Genomic DNA, 22,122 nt, shown 5'->3' with positions numbered 1-22,122 from the left:
AATGTTTTAAAGTTGTTTAATTTTATAATTTTGTTTTACAACGTTCATTTTGAAAATAATTTTTAAGTTTTAATAAATTTTGGATGAAAAGTTAAATGCCCTAGAACATATATAATTATTAAAAATAAAAACATATATCTCACACGATTAAAGATAATATCAAAATAAAATATATAAGTGAAAAACAATATTTAAAAATAATATTTAAATTAAAGATGGTGTAAATTGGTGAATTAATAAAATGGAGAAAGGGTGTTGACAAAGGCAGCTGAGACAGAGTGTTGGATGATTTGTACAGTCTGCTATCTAATGCCTTCAAATTTCCTACTTCTCTCATACCTTTCTATCAGACATTCTTATTGCCTTGCTTTCGGAATCCATAAGTTTCTCCATTCTCATTTTTAAATTTTTCTCTTTCATCTTTCCAGATTAAAGGAATTTTATTAATTTTTCGTTTAATTCAATTTTTAAGAAGAAAAAAAATTAAAGATGAACAAAATCATTTCTCATCTAATTTTAGTACTTTTTCTTGAAAGATTTAGAAGGGTGAAAGAATTTATAATATTTTTAGTATATCATCTAAAATATCTTTACTTGTATTTATAAATTTAAAATTATAAAAATATAAAAATAATTATTTTCTTAATTTTTCTTCTATTATGAATTAAATAAGAAAAGAACTATCATTTTTTCTGTCAAACAAATAAAACTTCTAATTTCTCTCCATCTCTCTTTTGAACCAAACAGATATAGGGTAGTGTATAGAGAATTATAAATTCTAGTATTAATGATATTACATGTGATATTTTTAATCTTGTATATAAATTAAAAAATTATATAACAACCAATGCAAATTATACAAAGTGAGTTAATAAAAAAATGCATTATTATATTAGTATTTAACTAAAAATATATAAAATGATGAATATAAAATTATATCGCTAGCATTTAGAATGTGTGAATATAATTTACCCTTAAATATTAATACCAAAATTACATTTTACAATGTATGTTATGCAGAGCGTTTTGTTTCCTCGCCAATATAAATCACCGCAAATATAGCAATTATACCTTTCATTCATTGTGACCACTTATTTCAGTACTTTGTTGTGGGCTCTTCAAAAATTTGTTCAGTTCGAGTTAGCTCAAGCACATTTGAGGCCTAGATAAAAATTATATTAGAAACTTCCAACAATGTAATATATATGTATATTTATTTTAAGATGATTTTTCTCACTTTCTGTACCAAAAAAAAATGTAAGCTATTAAATGTAATATACTTTAGAAATTAAAGCTTATTAAATTGATAAAAAAAATTATCCAATTATTATTTATTTAAACACAGGTGTGATTGTATTAATTTTAATTTTGAAAAACATCATTATATTCAATAATATATATGTCATATCATCAATGCAGAGTCTTCAACGCTAACATCAACAAAATACTACTAACTGATTTGTTATTTAAAAAAATATATACTTTTCCCTTTAAAAATCAACAATGAAAGAGTATTTTCTGGTGGTGACAACTAAGGCAACTTTATGAGCACTAACAAAGCAGATCATGTGCATTGTGGCATTTTTGCTTTCTTCTTAGTAGCAACAATGGCCTACTCACCACAACTCTCTAGCCTCGTGCAGAATATTGCAAATATATAATTTTTTTTATTTAGTTTTCGATATCTGCAAATATTTCACAAGAACACAAATTAAAAAGTAGCAGAGTTCACTATTATTGTAAAAGATTATATAGTTCAGTATAGAGGAAAATAATCCATCTTCTACCAAAATGCTACACCTTTCTCAAACCAAACTAAATCCACAGTTGCACCTAAACAACAGATTAATTCATTGCAGTGACACTACAGCATAAATGACAATATATATATATGTATGTATACATCCAGCAGATACATAGATTCATAGTCAACTACAAAGCTTTTCAACATAACATGGATCCGATCATACACTAGAAAGAAGAAAGAACAACCTTTTAAACATAAACATTGCATTTGACTTGTGAATCCATAGCAAACCAACCAACATGCATGTAAGTACTCCACAATAACAAGAACGTACTGGTCATTACAAATCATGTAAACATATACAGCTATAACGTAAGCATTTAATGGAATCAATAATAAAGCAGTAGCCAAAAGAATTACAGGAACATAACTCAATTTAACTCATTCATAATTTTCTCTCACTTATTATAATTAGTTTTTAAATGATTTTAGAATATAGTCCCAAAAAAAGCATGACTAAGCGCCTTCGGTATTACTACTGTCTAAGTATGTAATACATCTAGTGATACTGTTCCGATGTGAACACAACATTGAGCATATCTCAAGAAAGATGGATTACTTTCTTCAGCTGCTTTTATCCTTATTCATTTCTTTATCAATAAATTAGGTAATCGGGGGATTACTTTATTCATTTGATCCTCTTTTATGCCTTTCTTGGGACAGGATGAAACTTTTCAATTATAAGACCCTTAGCACGAGCCCAGACGATACCTTATTAATACTGTTATAATATTACCTCCTAAACCTTTAACCTCTAAATATTATACACACAACCAATCTTGTGCCTTTTTTCTCTCATACATGTCAAGTTCATCTTCAACAAACCCTCAACCACAGCTTAACTCTACGCTAAACATTCCTCCTGACCCTGGTAACAGTTTCCAAAACCCTTTAACAGAACCTATCTCCTCAAATATTCACACCATTCCCATTCCACAAAATCATAATTTAAACCAAACACTCATCAGTTTTAAGCATGTATTACAGTACTATTGGAGGGGTATTGATCATAACATTGCATCTCCAACCCCTCCCCAAATATGGCTAGCACAAAACGTCTATCCTCTGGTGACCCCAATGCGTATGATTAGTTTCATTCTGAGTCTAATAAGCTTCATGTTAGCATGTTGCTCCTTCATGGAAACTGAGCTTTACAAAACACATGTTGGTAGTGGTGGCCATCATTATGGTCCTTTTCTGGTATTCTTTGTGGCTGTGGTGCACTTTCTTTTTGTGATTTTCCTTCTGTTCTTCAGCTTCTTCACATCAGCATACGAGAGGTTCAAGAACCATATCTTCTTGAAGTCTATAGGAGAATTTATAGTTATGCGGGCCATGTCCCTTCTGATTTCTGGAATTGAAGAGAATCATCAAGATGGGTCTTCTGACATAGCTGCATTGGTAACGTGTGCTTTTCTCACAATTGATTCACTTTGCATAATCATTTTGTTGAAGCCTGGCCATCACTACTCTCTGCTTGATGCTATTTTGACGTTAACATTACACTTGGGATTGGAGGGAGAAGGAATCTATGCCGTCACTGCAGATGTTTTTGTGTTTGTGATGATGGCTATCAAGAATTTTCTTTGGCATCACATAGCCCACATGCATGGTAGAGATAACCAGCAGCTTCAATTGGTTTGGTTTGATTCACATCAAGTTGTTGATAATTTCTCTTCGGTGTGAAAGCGGAACAAGCACAGGCATATATAAGATAGAATTAAGAATGATGTTAGTAATATTCTCCAATATTTTGATAATTATTTTTATTGTCAATTCAAATTGACAGAATTGTTAAATTGAAATGTTAATTTTAGTTAGAAAATAACAATAACATTAAAAATAATTATAGCATTGTATATAAGTTGTATTCTTAAAGATATGTGTAGAAAAATACTAATACTATTTTCTATTGTTAGTTAAATTTATTAGAAATCATAAAATTATGTGTATCTCGTTTTTTCTCTCTTCTTTTTTAATGAATTGTATTCTTGATTTTATAATTTTTTATAAATTATAAAATATTAATGTTAGAATTAGAAAATAACACTATGTATGCATAACATGAAATTGAAATACCTAAAGAGTTATACAATGAACATGTAAGAATTAGTTTGAAAAAGAAATTGTTGAGAATGCAAGGGGATAAAATCAATAGCACATGAGATAACTACAAAAGCAAACTTTATACTACATAGACACACCTTGTCGAACTGCAACATAGGGTTTTATATCGACTCTATTAATAATTATTAGAAATATAAGGAAGTTAAATATTGAAAAAAAAATCATCAATATAGATCATGAGACAATTATATAAGTTTACTATGTCTTAACTCAAAATCTTAAAGATATAAATTTTATGGGTTCTTGTCAATTATATGTTACTTAATATATTCATCTTTATATAATATGAAATTTTTTATTCACATTTATACACTAACAAACTATATATATATATATATATATATATATATATATATATATAAATAAATAAGTACACACATATAAGTAAGAAACACATAAGTGTCCCAGAAGTTAAAAAAAAAAAAAAAAAAAAAAAGAAGCCCTCGTTCTCATTTAATATAGAACACCTTGTGTGGGTTGTGGGTTATTGATGTGAGCGCATGACTTTGACTGCCATATTAAGGCAAAACACAGTTAAAAGCAAAATGTTGAATACTTTATAATTTCTCTATAAATTAGAGTTTTGTGCCTAATTTTTTGATTGTATTTTTTTTTTGATAAATTATTTAATTTGATATCAATGATGCTTTATACATAATTGATAATCATGTTTTTATTTCTTATTAACAACTTTCAGAGAATGAAAAAAAGATTATTTGATGTAAAGGTACAACTTAGGACCTAGTAAACATATTTGAGTCAAAATGATTTACTTTTTCCTTTAGAATTCCCATCAGCAGTTAAGAAATAGATACAAAGCATATAAATGCATGGAAAAAATATGTATATGTTATTAAGCATGTGGTCAAGGATCTCATGTCTTGGTGTATAAAAAATTATTTGAAAAGAAATGTATGTTCCTTGAATGGATCTTAGTAATATTTTAATGGTTAATCCTTGACTTTCTATTGTAGATACTTGAGTTCACCAAAATTGTTTTTCAAACATGTTTATCTATCATATATAGATCTGTATATGATATTAAAGTTTTCCTACTAAAGTTCTCGCGTGATATTTGTTAAACTTTAAAATATTCTTTGTATTTAATCACTCCATTTATGTTTTTTTTCTTCTATTTAACTTATATATATGTTAATTTTTCATGTTTCCTACCTTTCAAATTTTAATTTTTAAAACCTTTGTAATTATTTTTTCTAAACTTATTAAAATAAATAGTAATCAAAATTACTGTAACCATAAAAAAAGAGACAATTCATCCTTCTCTATTTTTTTTATTAAATAAAGAGATAATAGAGTGAATGATTACTTAGAAGAATGCCCGATGTTTAGAGTAAAGTGGAGAAGAAAGGGGGAAAAAACTAAATTTTTTTAGAACATAAACAATAATTTACAAGTAGTTATAAGAATAAAATAGTAAAAAATATGTATACACAAAAAAAGAAATATTCCTTTTATTATTAGTATAGATATAGATTTTAAATAAGTTATAAGACATTATTTTACTATAAATATTAATCTAAATTCAAATATAAAAATTTAAAAAATGTATATTCATTTAGTATTTATTAATTAATATTATTTATTTATTTATTATATTCTGTTATCAGTCTCCCACATATAGTACTCAAATTCCTTTTTCGATTTTTTCATTATATGAAATATAATTTAAATAAGATAAATGAAAAGTCAAAATTAAAAACCCTAAACTAATAGTAAATTAATACAACAAAAAAAAATTGAAAGGCTAAAAATACAAGAAGTTAATAAAAGAAAATTAAAAGAATTTTGCAACGATAATTTTTTTTTAAAAGCATAAGTGACAACTTTTAATAAGGGCTTTCATATTACAGATAAATTGATAGACGTATATAATAATTAAAAATTTGTAATTTATATTGTGCAAGACAAACACAGATACTAATTACAAAGGGGAAAAAAAAAATTGTGACAATGCATGTCACACGTACACCCGATTATATTCTCGAATTAGATCTCTTTAAGAGAAGTATAGCATGGGACAAGATTATCACATTTCAGACTTTGCTGAATATGAATCCTTACAAAGCTTAGAAAGTGGAAACAAGCACCTCCTTTTGAACAAGTATCCTTGATTTGATTCCTTTCCTTCAAAGGTTGATTTAGATTATACCTCCCTTCCTGGTTAGGATTACGCAACAGGATGCTGGTTGCTCTAGAACCATTTATAAAAACCCAATAAAGCCTTCATTCCACACACAAACACACACCTTGGTAACAGATCCAAATGAACCCAACTCAACCCATGATTATATTAGTGATGATAAAACTGTTCAGTACAAGGGAGGTAATCAACTGTTTAGGAATGGGTGGCTCTGGCAATTTGTTTACCATTACCATAGTTCGGTAGCTAATGTTAAGCATAGTCATGTCACTGGAACTAAAGCTGTAGTCATCCTCTGGTGACCCCAATGCGTATGGTTTAGTTATTCTGTAGTTTGTTGTGCTATTCTGGAGCCTTCATGGAAACCGAGCTTTAAATAGTAATCATCCGCTGGTGATTGTAACAAGCAGCATTAGTAACATCGCTTCTATGATGGTGCAGATAGCAGACACCACCAGTGACCTATCTTTCAACAACTATGGTATCATTTTATAGTTTTCTATCACTCGGTAATCTTTATATGCCCCAATTTGTTATGAATGGTACATATATTGTATATACCCACGGCACCTAAGAAACCGGTTCCCCTGCTCCTTCATGAAGTTTATATTCTTTTTTCTTTTTGACAAATCATGAATCTGTATCTTATGTGATATATTGATAATGAGAATCTGGCTTTTAGGACTAAGTTGATTTTGACTAATACAATGCATATTTGTTTCCTTTTGTCTTTTTTTCTTTTTAGAAAAATAATCACGTTTAACTCTCTTGGAAAAATATTACCGTACAAGAGTAATTAACTTATATTATAACAAGCTATATATAAATCTCTCTATATATTCATATAAATAAATAAATAGATAGATAATGTTGTGATCATTTGTTCTCTCCAATATGCTTTCCTTCAAAACCTGTTTGACACTCTATAAACACTATAAACGCAATGACTTCATCCCTTGTTTGAAAACAGGAAAGCAAAATAACAAGTTTTGCATACCTAAATTGATATGAAGAGTAAAACAAGGCATAAGTTAAGAAGGTTGCCCAGCACCCCGACAGATTTTGGAAATATTGATATATATACAGAAGAATGTACAATTAGAATGATTAGAAAGTTAAGACAATACCTCTGGAAGCCTTAAATGTCAAAAATGGTCTGCAGTCTCGTCTGATATCTTAACCTATTCTTCACATTCATATTAATTTTGGTCAGCAAAATTTGTTCTTTTCCTTTCCTATTCTTGAATTGAACTGTAATGAAGTTATGCATTCACGAAGTGTTGAAGGAAAGCTCGTAAGAGAGAAATAGTTGGAACACTATAGTAGTCAAATCAACTTAGTCCTACAAGCCCATATTTTCACCATCTCAATTCTTCCATGTGAAATCCCAGCTTCACGAAGAAACTGAAAAACAATGAAGATTCTCGAGTTTCACTACCAACCTTGTATCATATCCTTTCTCGAACACATCTTATTTCATGGTATAAACATATGTATCACTTCAAAATGAGATGAACTACAACATTAGTATGCATATCCAGTGAATCCAAATTCCTCTGCAATTTTTATTAGCTCTTTGCTGCAAATGGGAATTTATTTTGTTTATTTGTTATGATGAGTAGTAAGATGTTTGGCTTCTTTTGCCATAGATGCCAACAATTTTCTAAGTACAATCCATAGCACCTGCTGCTAATGGAAGTTTATGAATTATGATCACTAATATTATTTCCTGTGGCCGGAAGAGGATGAAAATTCCTCTATTTTGACATTAAGTGAGAAAACAAGCAGGTGAGGCTTAATTAGCAAAACATGGACCTCCATTATTTGATGTTTTTTGCACACGATATCACTTCAATATAATTTATTTACGCCTATTTTGTATAAACAGGTATTCTGTTGTAATTAGATTATAGCTTTCCATAACCCTTGTAAGCTTCTGCCGACTATATTTTCAACAGATAACGTAGCTTTTAACAATCATTCTTGCGTTATAAAAATGTTCCTCGTCAAGAAATTACTATCAACACATTAACAACAAACAAGAAAATAAAAATGTGGAAGTTGAAAACCATTTTGTGTTGTGTAAAATGTGCATTTCCATTAGAAGAAACAGCCGAATTCCACAAAATATACAGTAAGAAATAAAGACCACTAACTAACCTTGGTTAGAACCCTCAGTCTTTTCCTTGCCCTCAACCTTCTTCTTGTGCTTCAACAACTTGGGCCTGGGCTTGACGGGCTTCAAAAACCCAGCCTGCAACCTGACCATCTCCCTCAAAATCCCAATCAACCTCTCTTCAACGTGGAGGCCATTGGGCTCGAGGACGCGCAAGGCCCTAGCCACAGCCTCCATGGTGCTGACGCAGCCAGCATAAGGCTCCTTCCTCAGAATCAAATCCGAATCGTAAATGGTTCCGCCGCTAACACTCTCATCGACGGCGAGAGAAACCCTAGTGGCGAACGTGGAGAGAAAGCCCTCGCTGGCCTTCACCATCTCGCGCGCGTGGCTCCACGTGGCGTCGAAGGCGATGAGGAGGAGGCCGGGGGGGAGCTCGGAGGGGCGGAGGGCGGAGATGTGGGTGGCGGGGGCGGCGGGGAAGAGGTAGAGGGCGGGGGGAGCGGCGTCGAGGAGGGGGGAGAGGCCGGGGCGGAGGCGGCGGGCGGTGAGGGCGGAGGCGTGGAGGAGGGAGCGGGTGAGGAGGGGGGTGGTGGAGAGCTTGTGGCGGGCCTCGTGGGGGTGCTGGAGGATGAGGACGCGCGTGGTGGTTGGGATGGGGTCGAGGGGGAGCACGTGGCAGAGACACACGCGTGTCGGACGGTGGCACTTGGAGCAGATGGAGCGACGCTGGGGTGAAGGGGCTTCTTCTTCTTCCTCCGTTTCCGGCGCCGGTGAAGGGGTGTCTTCTTCTGCTTCTGCTTCCCGCTCCATGCAGTGCAACAAAGTTATTACTATCGATTAATTTGATTCATTATTTTTTAACTAAAAAACCTATCACGTTAAAAAAAATCAAATTTATTAAATAATTAAATCTCATAACAAAAAACAATTAAATATTTTTAAATCCTATAATTTTACTAACTTTATCTTGTCTATAATTTAAAATAAATTTTGTAATCTTGCCATTAGTTCTTCGTAATATTATTTCTATGTGAATGATGAACGTGAACTTTTTTTAAATTCATATGATAGTCATATATTTGATTTTATGGACAACAGTAGTTTTATTATGTAATTATTAACAAGTTCATCCAAATCATATTTTATAATAATGAATATTGACTATTAACAAAACAATCTTGTATCATTATTAGGGCTTGTCACTTATTAATTTTTTTCTTCACCTTTACATTGTTGTCCAAAAAATCAAACACATTACTATCACATAAAAGTCAATAAAATCATATCATTCACACATAAATAACATTATAAAAAATTAACAATAAGAACAAAAAGGAATTAAAAAAATGTAAATATAGCAAGTAAAAAAATATATTCTAAATTATATGAATTAAAAGGAAAAATAAATTAAACTATAAGAATCAACAAAAATATTTAACCTTTTCTTTATTTGATAAAGAAATATAACTCATTGGTTGACTTTTATGGGATAAAAATTATAAAATAGTACTTCTCACAACTTCATGTTAAGAATAGACATAATTAACATTTTATGTGTTAGTAATAATATAAAAAAAAAATTAAGTTAAATATTGATAATAAATAATATAAAAGTTGATTTTATTTCATAAGTCTTAAAATTTGCCTTCCTATATTTCTTGTGAAGAAATATTGTTTTAGTTGATTGTTGACACATAGTATGTTATAAAAAATGACTTTGAATTTTAATTTAAAATCATGACAGAGTTAGGAACTTAGTTGGTGAAATTTTCAAATGAGAGATCAATAGTGATGTTCTTCAAAATTTTCTCCACAAATTTTGTCAAGATGTCACCAAAAAATTTGTTGTAGGAAATGTTCAAGAATGGTGTCACAATCAAAATTAGCATGTAGAATCTCATTCAACATGTTCGAGGACAAGATGAGGAGAAACAAGAAAATTTTGATGTGGGTGAGAAACTAAATAATTTTGCAATGAAATTAACCCAACAATGTATAGAAATGATATTATGGACCACTTATAAGGTAGTCAATAGTAAATAAAAGTCATACAATATAAATTATTTATATATTTTTAAGAGTGTAATAGGTATGTATTTTAAACAAAATCATCCATATATAACTTTTAAGATATTTATTATAAAAATTAATAGATTTATTATGTATTTTAAGATTATTTTATATAAAATAAAAGGATAAATACTTTTAAAATGTTGTCATCTTATCTAATTTCAATATTGAATTCATTTTAAACCTATTATACTACTTTTTAATAATATTTTAAAATAATGATATAGAGACTAAAATTAAAAATAAAATATTGTATCCCTATAAGAGATATATGAATAACTAAAGCAAACTCAAAATAACATTTGATAAAGTAAATTAATATAGAAAGGAAGAATGTTTGTTTGCAAGCAATTAAATAACAAACAAAATAATATTACACATAGTACATCATAAACAAAAATACAATGAAAGGTTAGAGTTAATATGATGATAAATGATTTGAGTAAATGCATGTGGATTTAGTCATTGTCATTATTATTATATATTAAAAAAATAAAGATAAAAATTATAAGATTAAGTTATTTTAATTTTTGTTATCAAAATTATTAAATCAAATTGATTATTGACCCGATTAAGGTAGGAAGTTGGTGAGTTAGTAGTCAAATAAGTATATTATTAATTAAATTGCTTAAGTTGGTTAACATGATATAAAATTTAAAAGTAGCCTATAAATTATTTGTGACATGTTTTAAATAAATAAATTTCATGAATTAGTGGTAAGTTATTGTACTTACGAATCTTGGGAGGACTGTTATTATATGTGCATATTTTCATTTTATAAGTAAACCATTTTTAATAAAAGCACTCACTTGAATATACAGATAGACACTTTACATCGATCAATAAATCAAGCTTATTTTTTTTTATATATAAATTTAAATTAACATATGTTCATAAAAACTTATTATCTTCCTTAAAATTCAATCTATATTATAATTTATTGAATGAATTTATACAAAATTTAAAATTTATTTAATGCTTTATTACAAAAATTCAAGTTAATATATATTTATAAAAGCTAATTATCATTGTTAAAATCCAATTTATATTATGAGTTATTGAATGAAAAAATTCTATTAATAATTACTTTCAAGAACTTGATTCTCATCCTTTTTAAAAAATAATTTTTGTTTTAATTATCTATTTATTGATATATACAGATTAATTTGAAATAATATCATAGTGATTATTCCAAATACAATAATAATTTTCTTAAATTTTAATTTTTTAAAATAATATCTTTCATCACTTAATAGCATAGAATTGCGATTAAAAATATTATTTTATTTTTATACAGATTGATACAACAAGAAAGAATTATGCCTTTTATTAAAAAAATAGTTAGTAATAAAGTGACATCCATTTAATCAAGTTATGTCACATCTAATCAAGTTATGTTAATGAGCATTTCAAAATAACATAATGTTTCTGAAATAATGTACCTCGTTATTAACAGATAATAGGAACATTTCAAAAATTCTTGTTTATGAGAATCAAAACCAACAAAAAAATTTTACAGATTAAAATTAAATGTAATCATATTTACATGAATTAAAATAATATTTTATCCTAGAAAATTTCATTTCCAATCTATCATATAGTTGCATTTCTCTAGATCCGCCAGAGATGAGTTTCTCAATAGGGTTGTCCATGTTTCAAGTTTCTCCTTTAAGTCACATAGGGTATCCTTTACAAACGAACTTGTATCCTCGAATTCAGAAGCGGTCTCAGCAATACTATTGAATTGATTGCATAACATTTCAAGCCTCTCCACATGAGGTTTAAAATGCTGAACACCATAACTGGTTTTGATATAAGCATACTTCCTCCGCATATTTTTCCTCCATCTATCCAAAATATATTTACAAGGGACCTCCTTCACTCTCTCTTGTGACAGTACAGCAAGAGAGTGCCTACAAAGTATGCCTGTGAACTCAAACAAGCAGCAATTGCACTTTACATTCCAATCTACCCTGTTATATATGACCTCAACCACGAATTCGTTAGGCTTTTCCCCTATTATCACATCTTCAATGACACTATAGTGACAAATAGAACCATGGTCACAGGTTACAGAAACGTTACAATCTGCCTTTCCAAGAAACTCATGTTGAACCTCCAGAAACTTGGCATGAGTATATGCAGATTGAAACTGCCTCTCAAGTGGAGATTTGGTTACACGAGCCTGACTGTTAGAAGATGAATGTATGTCAGCTATGTACTCCTTCTCAGTCTTATATTGCAAGGCATTATCATACTCATCAACAAATTGCTTCAAAGTTGTTTGCTTTAAATATCCATAAAAAAATACATGCATGCTTTCACTACGTGGATTAACAGACATTCCAGCCCAAAACCCACCTCTTACAAAGGAAGGAACCCAGCGATGTCGCTCAAGGAACAACTCCTCCAACAATTTGTTGTCTGTGAGGCTAAAATCCTCCACAATCTTCTTCCACTTCCCTTCAAATTCATCTGTTGTAGGTGCGTCATATACAACATTCTGCAGATGATATCTTAAGGACTTAAAATTAGGATATCCATGTAATAGTTGGGGAAGTTTATTCATTATATTTGATAAACACCATCGGTGTCGTGTGGAGGGGTATACAGTTTCAACTGCTTTCTGCACGGCCTTGCAATGATCTGTTATGATTCCTTGTGGGGGTACACCTAACATGCAATGCAACAATGATTGAAACAGCCAAACAAATGACTGAGTCTTTGCATGATAACAACCCACAGCCAAACAGTACTGATTGCCCATGATGGTTAACTCCAACAAAAGTAACAAGTGGCACTTTGTAGTGATTAGAAATACATGTAGTATCAACTGTCACCACATCACCAAACGAAAGTATCAACTGTCACCACATCACCAAGCGATTCATATGCAGCTCTACTCCTTCCATCAGCCCAAACATTCCTCACACTGAAGAAATCATCCAATTCAATCGCGTAGAAGAAATTTCTATCTTGTTCTTGCATCCTCACCAAATACTTCTGAAGGGCTTCAGCATCTCCATTCTCCCCTTTCAAACGTCTTTCTCTCTGTACGTAGTTTTTGCAACCATTTTGGTCTGATATCCTCTCAACACCCATGTCAATAACTTTTTCATCCAATGTCCTTTTACCCCTTGTGTCAATATCACTTGGGATTAGATGATGTGAACCCAATTCATGACTATGACCGAGTGTAACAGCGTTAATTCGGTAGGTTCCATCTTTACGTAAAGTCAAATTGATCCTAGCTGCACAATACTGTTTCACAGCAAAAGCATGTCTTGTTATTTCAGAACATACAAGTATTAAATATTTAACTTTGCCATCACGTCCCTTTTTTGATGTTCTTGTCATGACGCGGAAGCCTACTTGGTTGGCATATTTTGTGTAATACAATCTCGCCTCAGCCTCTGAACTAAATACCATTCCTGGCTGTGGTTGTGGCACAGGAAAAACATCATTTTCATCAGAACTATCGATTTCAAGCTTACATTCTTGTGGTGAATGAGAGATCAAGTTTTCCTCACACCCACTAGAATTAATATCTAATGGAACATGTGATTCACATTGATCACTCATTTCCTGTAAGAGAAACAACCGTGTCAAAACTCCAGGAGTATTTGTTTGCAATTGTAGCTACATGCTACATCAGCTGCATATTCTGCAATTTCTCACAATATCAAACATTGTGACAAAACTGCGAAGACAATCTTGTTTACTTGAATTATACTCGCACCTTGAAGATAACTTCTTAGTTCTTAGCTTGTGAGAACACACAAAGAAGGGTGAGAATTATAGTATATTAATCTTGTGCTGCTGAAGCTAGAATCAAAATATATACTAACAATTCTAGAAAAGCAAGAGCCAAATACATGATCAAATTAGTTACAAAAAATTACAATATTTGCAGAATATGTCCTACCAAGACATGCGAAATTTATAAAAATGAGTGAAAAATGGATTTCACGAGAGAAGTTGGTAAATACCCTCAAAATGGTGCTTGTTTTGTGCCCTAACTAGTGTTACTCTTGACTTCCTCTCAAGTGCGGGGAGCGATCACAGTCTGTGCTCTGAAAACAGTGCTTTTTGTTTGGGAAGGAGGAGAAGACATAAACGCAACGTTTCATTAAGGTATGGTCGTTTTGGATTTTCATTGATTTCTTCTTGTTTTATAGAGAGCACAGTATCTTGCCGGGAGCTAATTCTGTTTAAGGGAGTTATATATTAATTAATGTTTGAATTTAAAAATTATTAATTAAATTGAGACATAATATAATCAAATCTCTTGTTTCAATGCTTTTCTGTCTTAGAATATAAGATATTGCATTGATGTTTTTAAATTCGATTTTATCTATATTAAAATAATATTTAATTACCGACAATTACATCTAATAAATATAGATTAATCTTAATTTATTATTAATAGTTAATAATTTAATAAAGCATGCGACAAATTAGATATGAAGAAATTTGCGGTTTGCTTTGGCTAAAAGTCTAGGTTAAACATGGTAAGATGGTATCCATCCATCTTGATTTATTGCATTAAAAGTTGGATAAAAAAGAATATTTAGCTTTCTATTTTTAATTCATCAATCATGACTTTGTCAAAATTATCATTTTTTAAAATAAAAAAATATGATTTTCATCCTTCTAAAATTTTTTAAAAGTTTGATTTTAATCTTTTTAATTTTTTTTCCTATTTTAACCTCTCTAATTTTAAAATACATTACTTTTGATCCTTGAAGTAGTTTACATAATATCTTATAATTATTTTTAAGTGTTATCTAATATTTTTACCAAAAAATAAGTGATATCTAATATATTATAAAAGTTAATAAACTTACTATATAGTAGTTTATGATTAGAAGACAATATAAAACTAATGCATAACTATTTTTAACTGTTATTTAATATATTGAAAGACTAAAAATTATACACTTTTAAAATTAAGAGACTAAAATAAGATAAATAAATTTAAATAGATTAAAAATGAATTTCAATAATCTTAGTGAGATTAAAAATATAATTTACCTTATTTTTTTCTATCACTTATAGATTTCTAGTTAATTCAAAAATTTGAGGCACAATCAATTTTGTCCAGTCAAAATCAATTTTCATTTTTCATCGTTTCCACCATAAATCAAGCAGATTCTGACTGATTCACCATACGGTCCATACTCGTAATAACCGATGACAATGGACAATCGGACACCTACCGTTAGAATTTTCCCTATTAAAAATTGAAAATTGGTACAAGTTTTAATATAAGTAATTACTTATTAAAATCCTAGTTCACACACTATATTTATTGTCTTTTTAACTTTCTATAGGAAAAATCTGAAATATTTTTAAAAAAAATTGTAAATGTGTTAGGCATTACACATTTTAATCAATATTTTATTTTATTATTTTTATAATTAATTTTAGTACTAACATAAAACGGAAGTTATAAGACAAAGTCTAAATATATAAATCCCATTAAATATGAACATTAGAGTCACAATATTTATATTTATGAGCATACAAGCTTATATATTGTACATATAAATAGTTGCTTTTATATAATTTGTAAAAGTATAGATATTTAATTTCATAAATTAGATTATAAATAAAATTTGTAATAAATAAATTCTTAAATATATAAATTACATTGTAAATTAAAATCATGATATAAAATAATTTCTATATTGACACAAATATATAGTTAAAAAAATTAAGTATAGTAATTAAACTGACAATTTAAAATTATTGTACAAAATATTTTTTAACCAATTATGCAAGTAAATACAATGCAGGAAAAGAAAGGAAAAAAAAATGTTAACAGACCTATAATTGGGAGTGTGCACTCCAAGTTAGAGCTAGATATTAATTCGAGCTTCTAAATTAAGACTATCCCTTTTACACAATCCGACTAGTGACCAATTGACAATGGCTTCTTAACTTCTTTTTAAAACCATTCAAAAGACTAACATGTTTCTTAATTATTGAGAAACGATTTATTATTTTTCAAAAACTCACCAAGCTAATATAAACATGCGATCATTTTTCCAAAAATAAGCAAAACCAAACATAAAACTAGGAGATAAATTAATTATAGAAGATATTCTACATCTGCAGAAATGAAACATCATCCTGGGGAAAAACGTTTTCATACTAGTCACAAGTTGCAAATAAATGCTTACGGAATATTTAAATAACCATGAAAACAGATTCTTAAGAGGAAGTACACCATGATGCCCCCAAGGAGTATCCTCAGTAAACTTTAACACTCTTCGAATTGCCTAGGATACAAAAAAAATCAGTTATCTAATCTAACCCTACTTAAATATGCTCTTAAATATTATTATCCAAGAGAATCAACAACCTTGATCTGAAGGAGGCCAGTGAATCTCGGTGCTCCGTAACTCTTTGTAAAGCCACAGGCCAAAAGAAACCTCTCCCAGTTACTCAACCTGTAAATTAAATTACCACAACCAGTATTTATCCCTTCAACAGAGAACTGTACAAACGTAATCCTATGTTTCATCTTCACCATCTGAAAGCAGGCAATCTTGTATTTGTTCCCTGAAAACAAGAATATTGTCACATAACCTTTGATGTGATGAATAAAGGTCGACACAAATTTCCTACCATAAAATAAATAGTAAATAGTATATTTCAAGCATACCTTAAAGAAAGCTATAGTGACTAAAAAATTGAACATAACACAAGCAATTAATTGTGCTTCCACTGAAGAACAGCAACAATACATTAAGCAATGTCTTGCAGTGTAAACAAAACCATGAGCAAGTGAAAGGGGTTCTTTCATAATTGAAGCACGGCATTTCCATAATTATAGTCAAAGAATTTAATTTTTAACAAATTGATTCAGGAATCTCACTTCTTCAAAGTTTATTATCAGTCATGGACTCGAGGCTACCAAAAGGATCCATTTGATTTTCCAGAGAAACATTATCCAAAAATCTGATATTCATATAATTTCTTTTTCAACAAGGCCAGTGGCCAAGGTCCGAGTGGCTTGGTAAGTTATTACTAAATTTGAAATACAATCAACTAATGTTGATAGCAAAACAAATACTCACCTTAGCAGACTCAAATTACCATTGTTGGCTTGCTTTGCTCGGCCAACCACTGATTGTGGTAAATCCATATAAAATTGTTCCATTGATGCAGAGTCACTTGGAAGTATCTGAAACTGACAACTTGAACAGCAGGTAATGTAAAAAATGTTACTACTTCTGTGGCTATCAACATTACTCCAATCCACAATCTCACTCTTGTCAAGTGGGCTGTTGCAGAGAGGACAGAAAGATTCTGAGGAAACAGATTCATTGGATTTGAGATTATATCTCTTCTGGCGTCTTCTAGTTGCCAAGGGAACGTTACCATCAATGATCTCTGGAATCCTGTTGAATTGGAAGGGAGTAAGTTTACCGGCTGTTCTTACAATTGTGCTTTCTCGAGATGGGTTTTCTTTCTGCAAAAAACAGGTATTCAATTAGTGATTTCCCAATAAATTTAGGTTTCTGTTAAAAGGAAAAGTAAATGTTAAAACATAAGCATCTTCTATCTTATTCTTGACCAGTAATGGTGATGAGTATGCACTCAGGCAAATCACATTCCATAAATGAAAAAAAGGCACTGAGTCACATAACGTGCAAAAACATAGCCTATCAATCAACTTCTTGACCTTGTGGAAGAATTATGTGCTCTACAAGTAAATTGCAAATTCAGCGCCACAACAACTACACAAGATTTTCCCTCTGGTTGTACATACAAAGACACATACACATGATAGCTGCATCTATCAAGCTTTGAAGCATGGGTACTCCAAAATTCATGTTGTACACATACCAGGTACTTGCCCATACTTGAGACTCGTTGGGTACTCATGGGTACGTATCCAAAACATTTTTCAAAAAAAAAATGGGTACTTAATTGGGTAGAGTATCGGACCTGTACCCAAGTCTAAAAAACAAAACCTACATATGTCAATAAAAAATTAGATTTTCTATTTTTCCTATTTTCTCTCGAATTCTCAAGTGTTGGGGATGAGCTTGAGCTTGACCAATTTGATTCTTTGCAAGATAGATGGAACTTGAAACCAAAGGATTGGTGGGTCATGTATGGTTTAGCAATTCCCAAACTTCAAATTGTTGCATTGAAACTTCTCTCACAACAATCATCATCTTCTTGTTGCGAGAGAAATTAGCGCACATATTCTTTTATCCATTCTATGAAAAGAAATAAGCTTAATCCTAAGAGAGCTAAAGATTTAGTTTTTATAAACACAAGTCTCCGTCTTCTCTCAAGAAAAAGCAAGAGTTATATAGATAGTGAGAGCAAAATGTGGGATAATGGTGGAAATCAATGGGATCCATTTGAAGGGGCTAGCATTCTTGAAGTTGTTACTCTTTCTCTTGATGAACCAATGTTAAAAGCAGTTCTTTTCACAGATAAACAAAGAGATTGAAACTATTAAAGTGTAATATATCACAATTAAAGTGTGATATCATAGTTTAGGAGTGACATTATAATCATGTTTTACGTGTTATTGTTGATATTATAGTTAAAGAGACAAGTGTCTTGTTTATTTGTAATTTTTTTTTATCATCTATACAATTTACTTAGATTTATATAATTAAAAATATAATTTTTCAAATTACATTAATGTACCCATATCCTACATTTTTTAAAATTCGCGTATCTTGTACCCGTATCTGTACCCATACCCATTGCCTGGTACTATACCCATATCCATGCAACATAGATATCAAGTGAGAGAACTTGATGCAAAAGGTAGAGACAGAGAGGAGTCATAAAAAATCAATGGCCCAGATTAAAACATCCACAGGTCACAACTGACTTTCCTTAAAAGTTTAAACCCCATCATTAACTGTGTCCACCATATATCAAAGAGTTGATGCACAACAAATCATACCTGCAGTAAAGCCACAAAAGATGAGACCAAGCCATTAATGCTAGAGCATGAACCTGTAGACAACTTTAAAGTCTTTAGACTGCCCTGCCAAAGAGATGAGACACATGAGTTCAGTAAGATGTATATAATTCAGCCTGACAGACATAGAAGACAATACACGCAAAATAATGTGAAATTTTACAAATAGAACTCCTAGAATTTGGGCATAGGGTCAAGTTCAACCTCACAAAACCAACTTGTATAGTGAGAATTGCCATCTGCCCCAGTTTTAGAGGCTCTAATAAGTCATATCTCTAATTGATGTAAGACTGAACATCGTCCTTGAGGCTGCAATTGAGGCAACTCCCAAAGAGGCCACAACTAACACAGGCTAGCTAGGGGTGACAAGTGACCACAATTGAGGTGATTTTCCAACAAGAACAAATAAAATAGAACACCATTTTATTTTTATTTTGTTTGTGACATATACAGAGGACTACAAACCCGTCAAGGTGGCAAAGCATGTTGATCTCTTGGGCAAAACAATCGCGCAGAGGAAGCACAACAGGAATTTCCCATCTAGCATCAACATACTGTATATCTGCAGGTAATGAATATCCTTGACCCTGTTAAAACAAGGACACAAGAATCAATTACACAAGGTCATTCCTTGAGTAGAATTGAAGAGAGGGGAGAAACATAGATAAGGTCATAAAGATTAATAACAGTATAAGCAACACAAGTTGATTATATAAATTTTATCAAGAGCAATGTAGACATAAATCCCAAAATCCAATTAGTTAGAAAATGTTTAACTTGAAAAAGTAAAAAATAAAAGAAGAAGCTATAAGATTTGCTGATTTCACGTGTCACCTTGAACAATAGTTGCCAAGTTTGCAATACTCTCGTGTACATGGTGTATGCTGAAAGGAATATCTAGTTGTCTAAAAGTCTGTAATCCATTCCATTTCACAAAATGTTTACATGGGAAGTTAATTCAATGAATGATATGCACATAAAAGTATGCACATAACTTCAACAGCTAACTGTTCAATATAATGCTTTAAGATAAACTAGACAAAGCACATAAGAAAATCCAAAATTAAGCAATTTTTTAGAGTAGAGAGCATTAACGACAGAAAATTCTTAATTCACTCCTACTAATGACTTGATTCAGTCAAATCCAATAACAAACCTTCACGGTGGCTGAAATGACATGGGAAGCAATCCTTGAAATGCATGACCCTAAAACGATCCTGTTATACCCAAATTCAGAGGCAACCTGTACAATCATAAAGAATTTCAAACAACTTGTTTTCAAATAAACATGTATGTCTACAAGCTTAAAACAGATGATTCATAATAATATGACAACAACGACATCCAGAAACAAACCTTTTGCAGTGCCAACATTCGCAAAGAAAACAACATATCCTCCCTTCCCGTCGGATCATTCACCGTGTTCACTACCTTGATTAGCCTCTCCTTTCCATCACCAGAATCCGTGGAGTAAATGGTCTCAACAGGAACAATATGCAACTCCTTCCTTGGCGGGGCCAAACTCGACACAACCTCACCAATAACTTCAACCGCTTCCTTCATTTCATTAGAAGGAATTGGCACCACGGCACTCTCATCAATAAACACAACTCCAACACCAAACACCGGTAGTGACCTATCTCTACTCGCATCAAAGTTCCTCTGAGCCCTCTCTTGCATGTCATGCACAAATTGCAAAGCTACCCTAAACATAACAAAGCACACTTTTTATCCTCTATATAGCATAATAATAACAATAAACTTGAATATGTTTTTAGTTTCTTGAGGTCTAATCAAAATTGAAATTAACCTAAAAATTCAAATCATGAAAGAAAAAACAGTTACAAGGGATTGGGTTTGTGTAGACCTGGAAGAAGGGCCACCTGAGAAGGCAACGAGGACCTTATCGGTGGGAGTGATCATGGCGTTTGATGTGACGGCGAAACGAAACTTTCCGAACAAGTTGGTTTTGAAACAGTCGGCGCAGAAACGACCGTCGTCGATTCCGCCGTAGCCGGAAACGGCGTCGTTGAGCTTGCACTTGATGCAGACATTGTTAGGGGTCTTTGAATCGATTTCTTCAGACTTTATTGGTTGGTTACATGTGGCATCTTCGTCTTTGTAGCAACCACCGGATTGGCACCCAGAGCCATTGCACGCCATCGACGGTGATTGCACTCACCTGATTAGGGTTTTAGGGGTTTTTAATTCCGCTGTTTTTTATTAATAAAAAATCATGATAACTTTTTTATATTATTATGGTCATTTATCCCGGTATAAAGTATAGGTTAAAATATATTTTTAATTTCTGAAATATGAAGTTTTTTTTTAGGTTTTGTAATTAAAAAAAATATTGTATTAGTTTTTAATCCACCGAACAAATTGAGTTGAAGCATCGTTAGAGTTTAATTTGTACTATTGGTAAAAGATATAAAAAAAGATTTTTTAGTGAACACATTTACATTATTTTACTTTTATAAATTATTATTTTTTCTTTTGACAACTAAATCATTATTTAAGTAACACTTTTTAAAATTTTATTATTAACTTTATTCTTAAAACTTCTCACATTTTTCAACTAATTGTTCGTACCTTCAAAATGTCAACTATTTTTTTCTTCAATAAAGGTACAAATTTCTCTATTATTAACAAATAAATGTATTGGTAGATAAATTCTGTATAATAAGTTGAATAATATATGACTTTTTTAATAGATTGATTGTTGAATAGTGACATTAAAATATATATTTTTTTTAAGTTATAGAACTAAAAAATAATTTTAAATTTAAAAAATAAAAAATATATTTATTTGAAGACTAAAAAATATATTTAAACTTAAAGTATAAACATTTATTTTTATATAATTAAATTTTGTA

General features: G+C 30.8%; 4 protein-coding genes across 9 annotated transcripts; all 4 read right to left on the bottom strand.

The window, feature by feature from the left end:
* Nucleotides 1-1,487: 1,487 nt before the first annotated feature.
* On the bottom strand, nt 1,488-9,073 carry LOC109797083 (DTW domain-containing protein). Of its 5 annotated transcripts, none has more exons than XR_003803976.2 (3): nt 8,256-9,073; nt 7,223-7,499; nt 5,793-6,485 (listed from the first exon to the last, which is right to left on the bottom strand). XR_003803976.2 is itself a non-coding variant. In XM_020356993.3 (3 exons), exons 1-2 carry the CDS (start codon nt 9,022-9,024, stop codon nt 7,272-7,274), a joined length of 774 nt encoding a protein of 257 aa, XP_020212582.1. In that variant the 5' UTR covers nt 9,025-9,073; the 3' UTR covers nt 5,793-6,485; nt 7,223-7,271. The 5 variants fall into 5 exon arrangements, 3 of the variants coding, with proteins under 3 accessions (XP_082933350.1, XP_020212582.1, XP_020212580.1); XR_003803977.2 differs by having other exon boundaries at nt 7,223-7,281; XM_020356993.3 differs by having other exon boundaries at nt 7,223-7,276.
* Nucleotides 9,074-11,863: 2,790 nt separating this feature from the next.
* On the bottom strand, nt 11,864-13,051 carry LOC109796344 (protein FAR1-RELATED SEQUENCE 6-like). Its single transcript, XM_020356022.1, has one exon. It carries the CDS (start codon nt 13,049-13,051, stop codon nt 11,864-11,866), a length of 1,188 nt encoding a protein of 395 aa, XP_020211611.1.
* A 77-nt stretch (nt 13,052-13,128) lies between these two features.
* LOC109796345 (protein FAR1-RELATED SEQUENCE 3-like) lies at nt 13,129-13,866 on the bottom strand. The gene has a single exon (XM_020356023.1). The coding sequence runs from the start codon at nt 13,864-13,866 to the stop codon at nt 13,129-13,131; it is 738 nt and encodes a 245-aa protein (XP_020211612.1).
* A 2,475-nt stretch (nt 13,867-16,341) lies between these two features.
* LOC109795668 (Adenine nucleotide alpha hydrolases-like superfamily protein) lies at nt 16,342-21,456 on the bottom strand. 2 transcript variants are annotated; one of them, XR_002239565.3, is made up of 8 exons: nt 21,114-21,456; nt 20,603-20,951; nt 20,403-20,489; nt 19,712-19,833; nt 19,229-19,307; nt 17,370-17,764; nt 16,652-16,851; nt 16,342-16,568 (listed from the first exon to the last, which is right to left on the bottom strand). XR_002239565.3 is itself a non-coding variant. In XM_020355157.3 (7 exons), exons 1-7 carry the CDS (start codon nt 21,407-21,409, stop codon nt 16,803-16,805), a joined length of 1,377 nt encoding a protein of 458 aa, XP_020210746.1. In that variant the 5' UTR covers nt 21,410-21,456; the 3' UTR covers nt 16,342-16,802. The 2 variants fall into 2 exon arrangements, 1 of the variants encoding a protein (XP_020210746.1); XM_020355157.3 differs by having other exon boundaries at nt 16,342-16,851.
* Nucleotides 21,457-22,122: the final 666 nt, after the last annotated feature.

This window comes from Cajanus cajan, chromosome 6 (assembly GCF_000230855.2).
Source record: "Cajanus cajan strain Asha chromosome 6, NIPB_CcT2T_4, whole genome shotgun sequence".
Lineage (NCBI taxonomy): Eukaryota > Viridiplantae > Streptophyta > Magnoliopsida > Fabales > Fabaceae > Cajanus > Cajanus cajan.
Note: the sequence above shows the minus strand (reverse complement) of the source record. Positions and strands in the feature narration are given on the sequence as shown.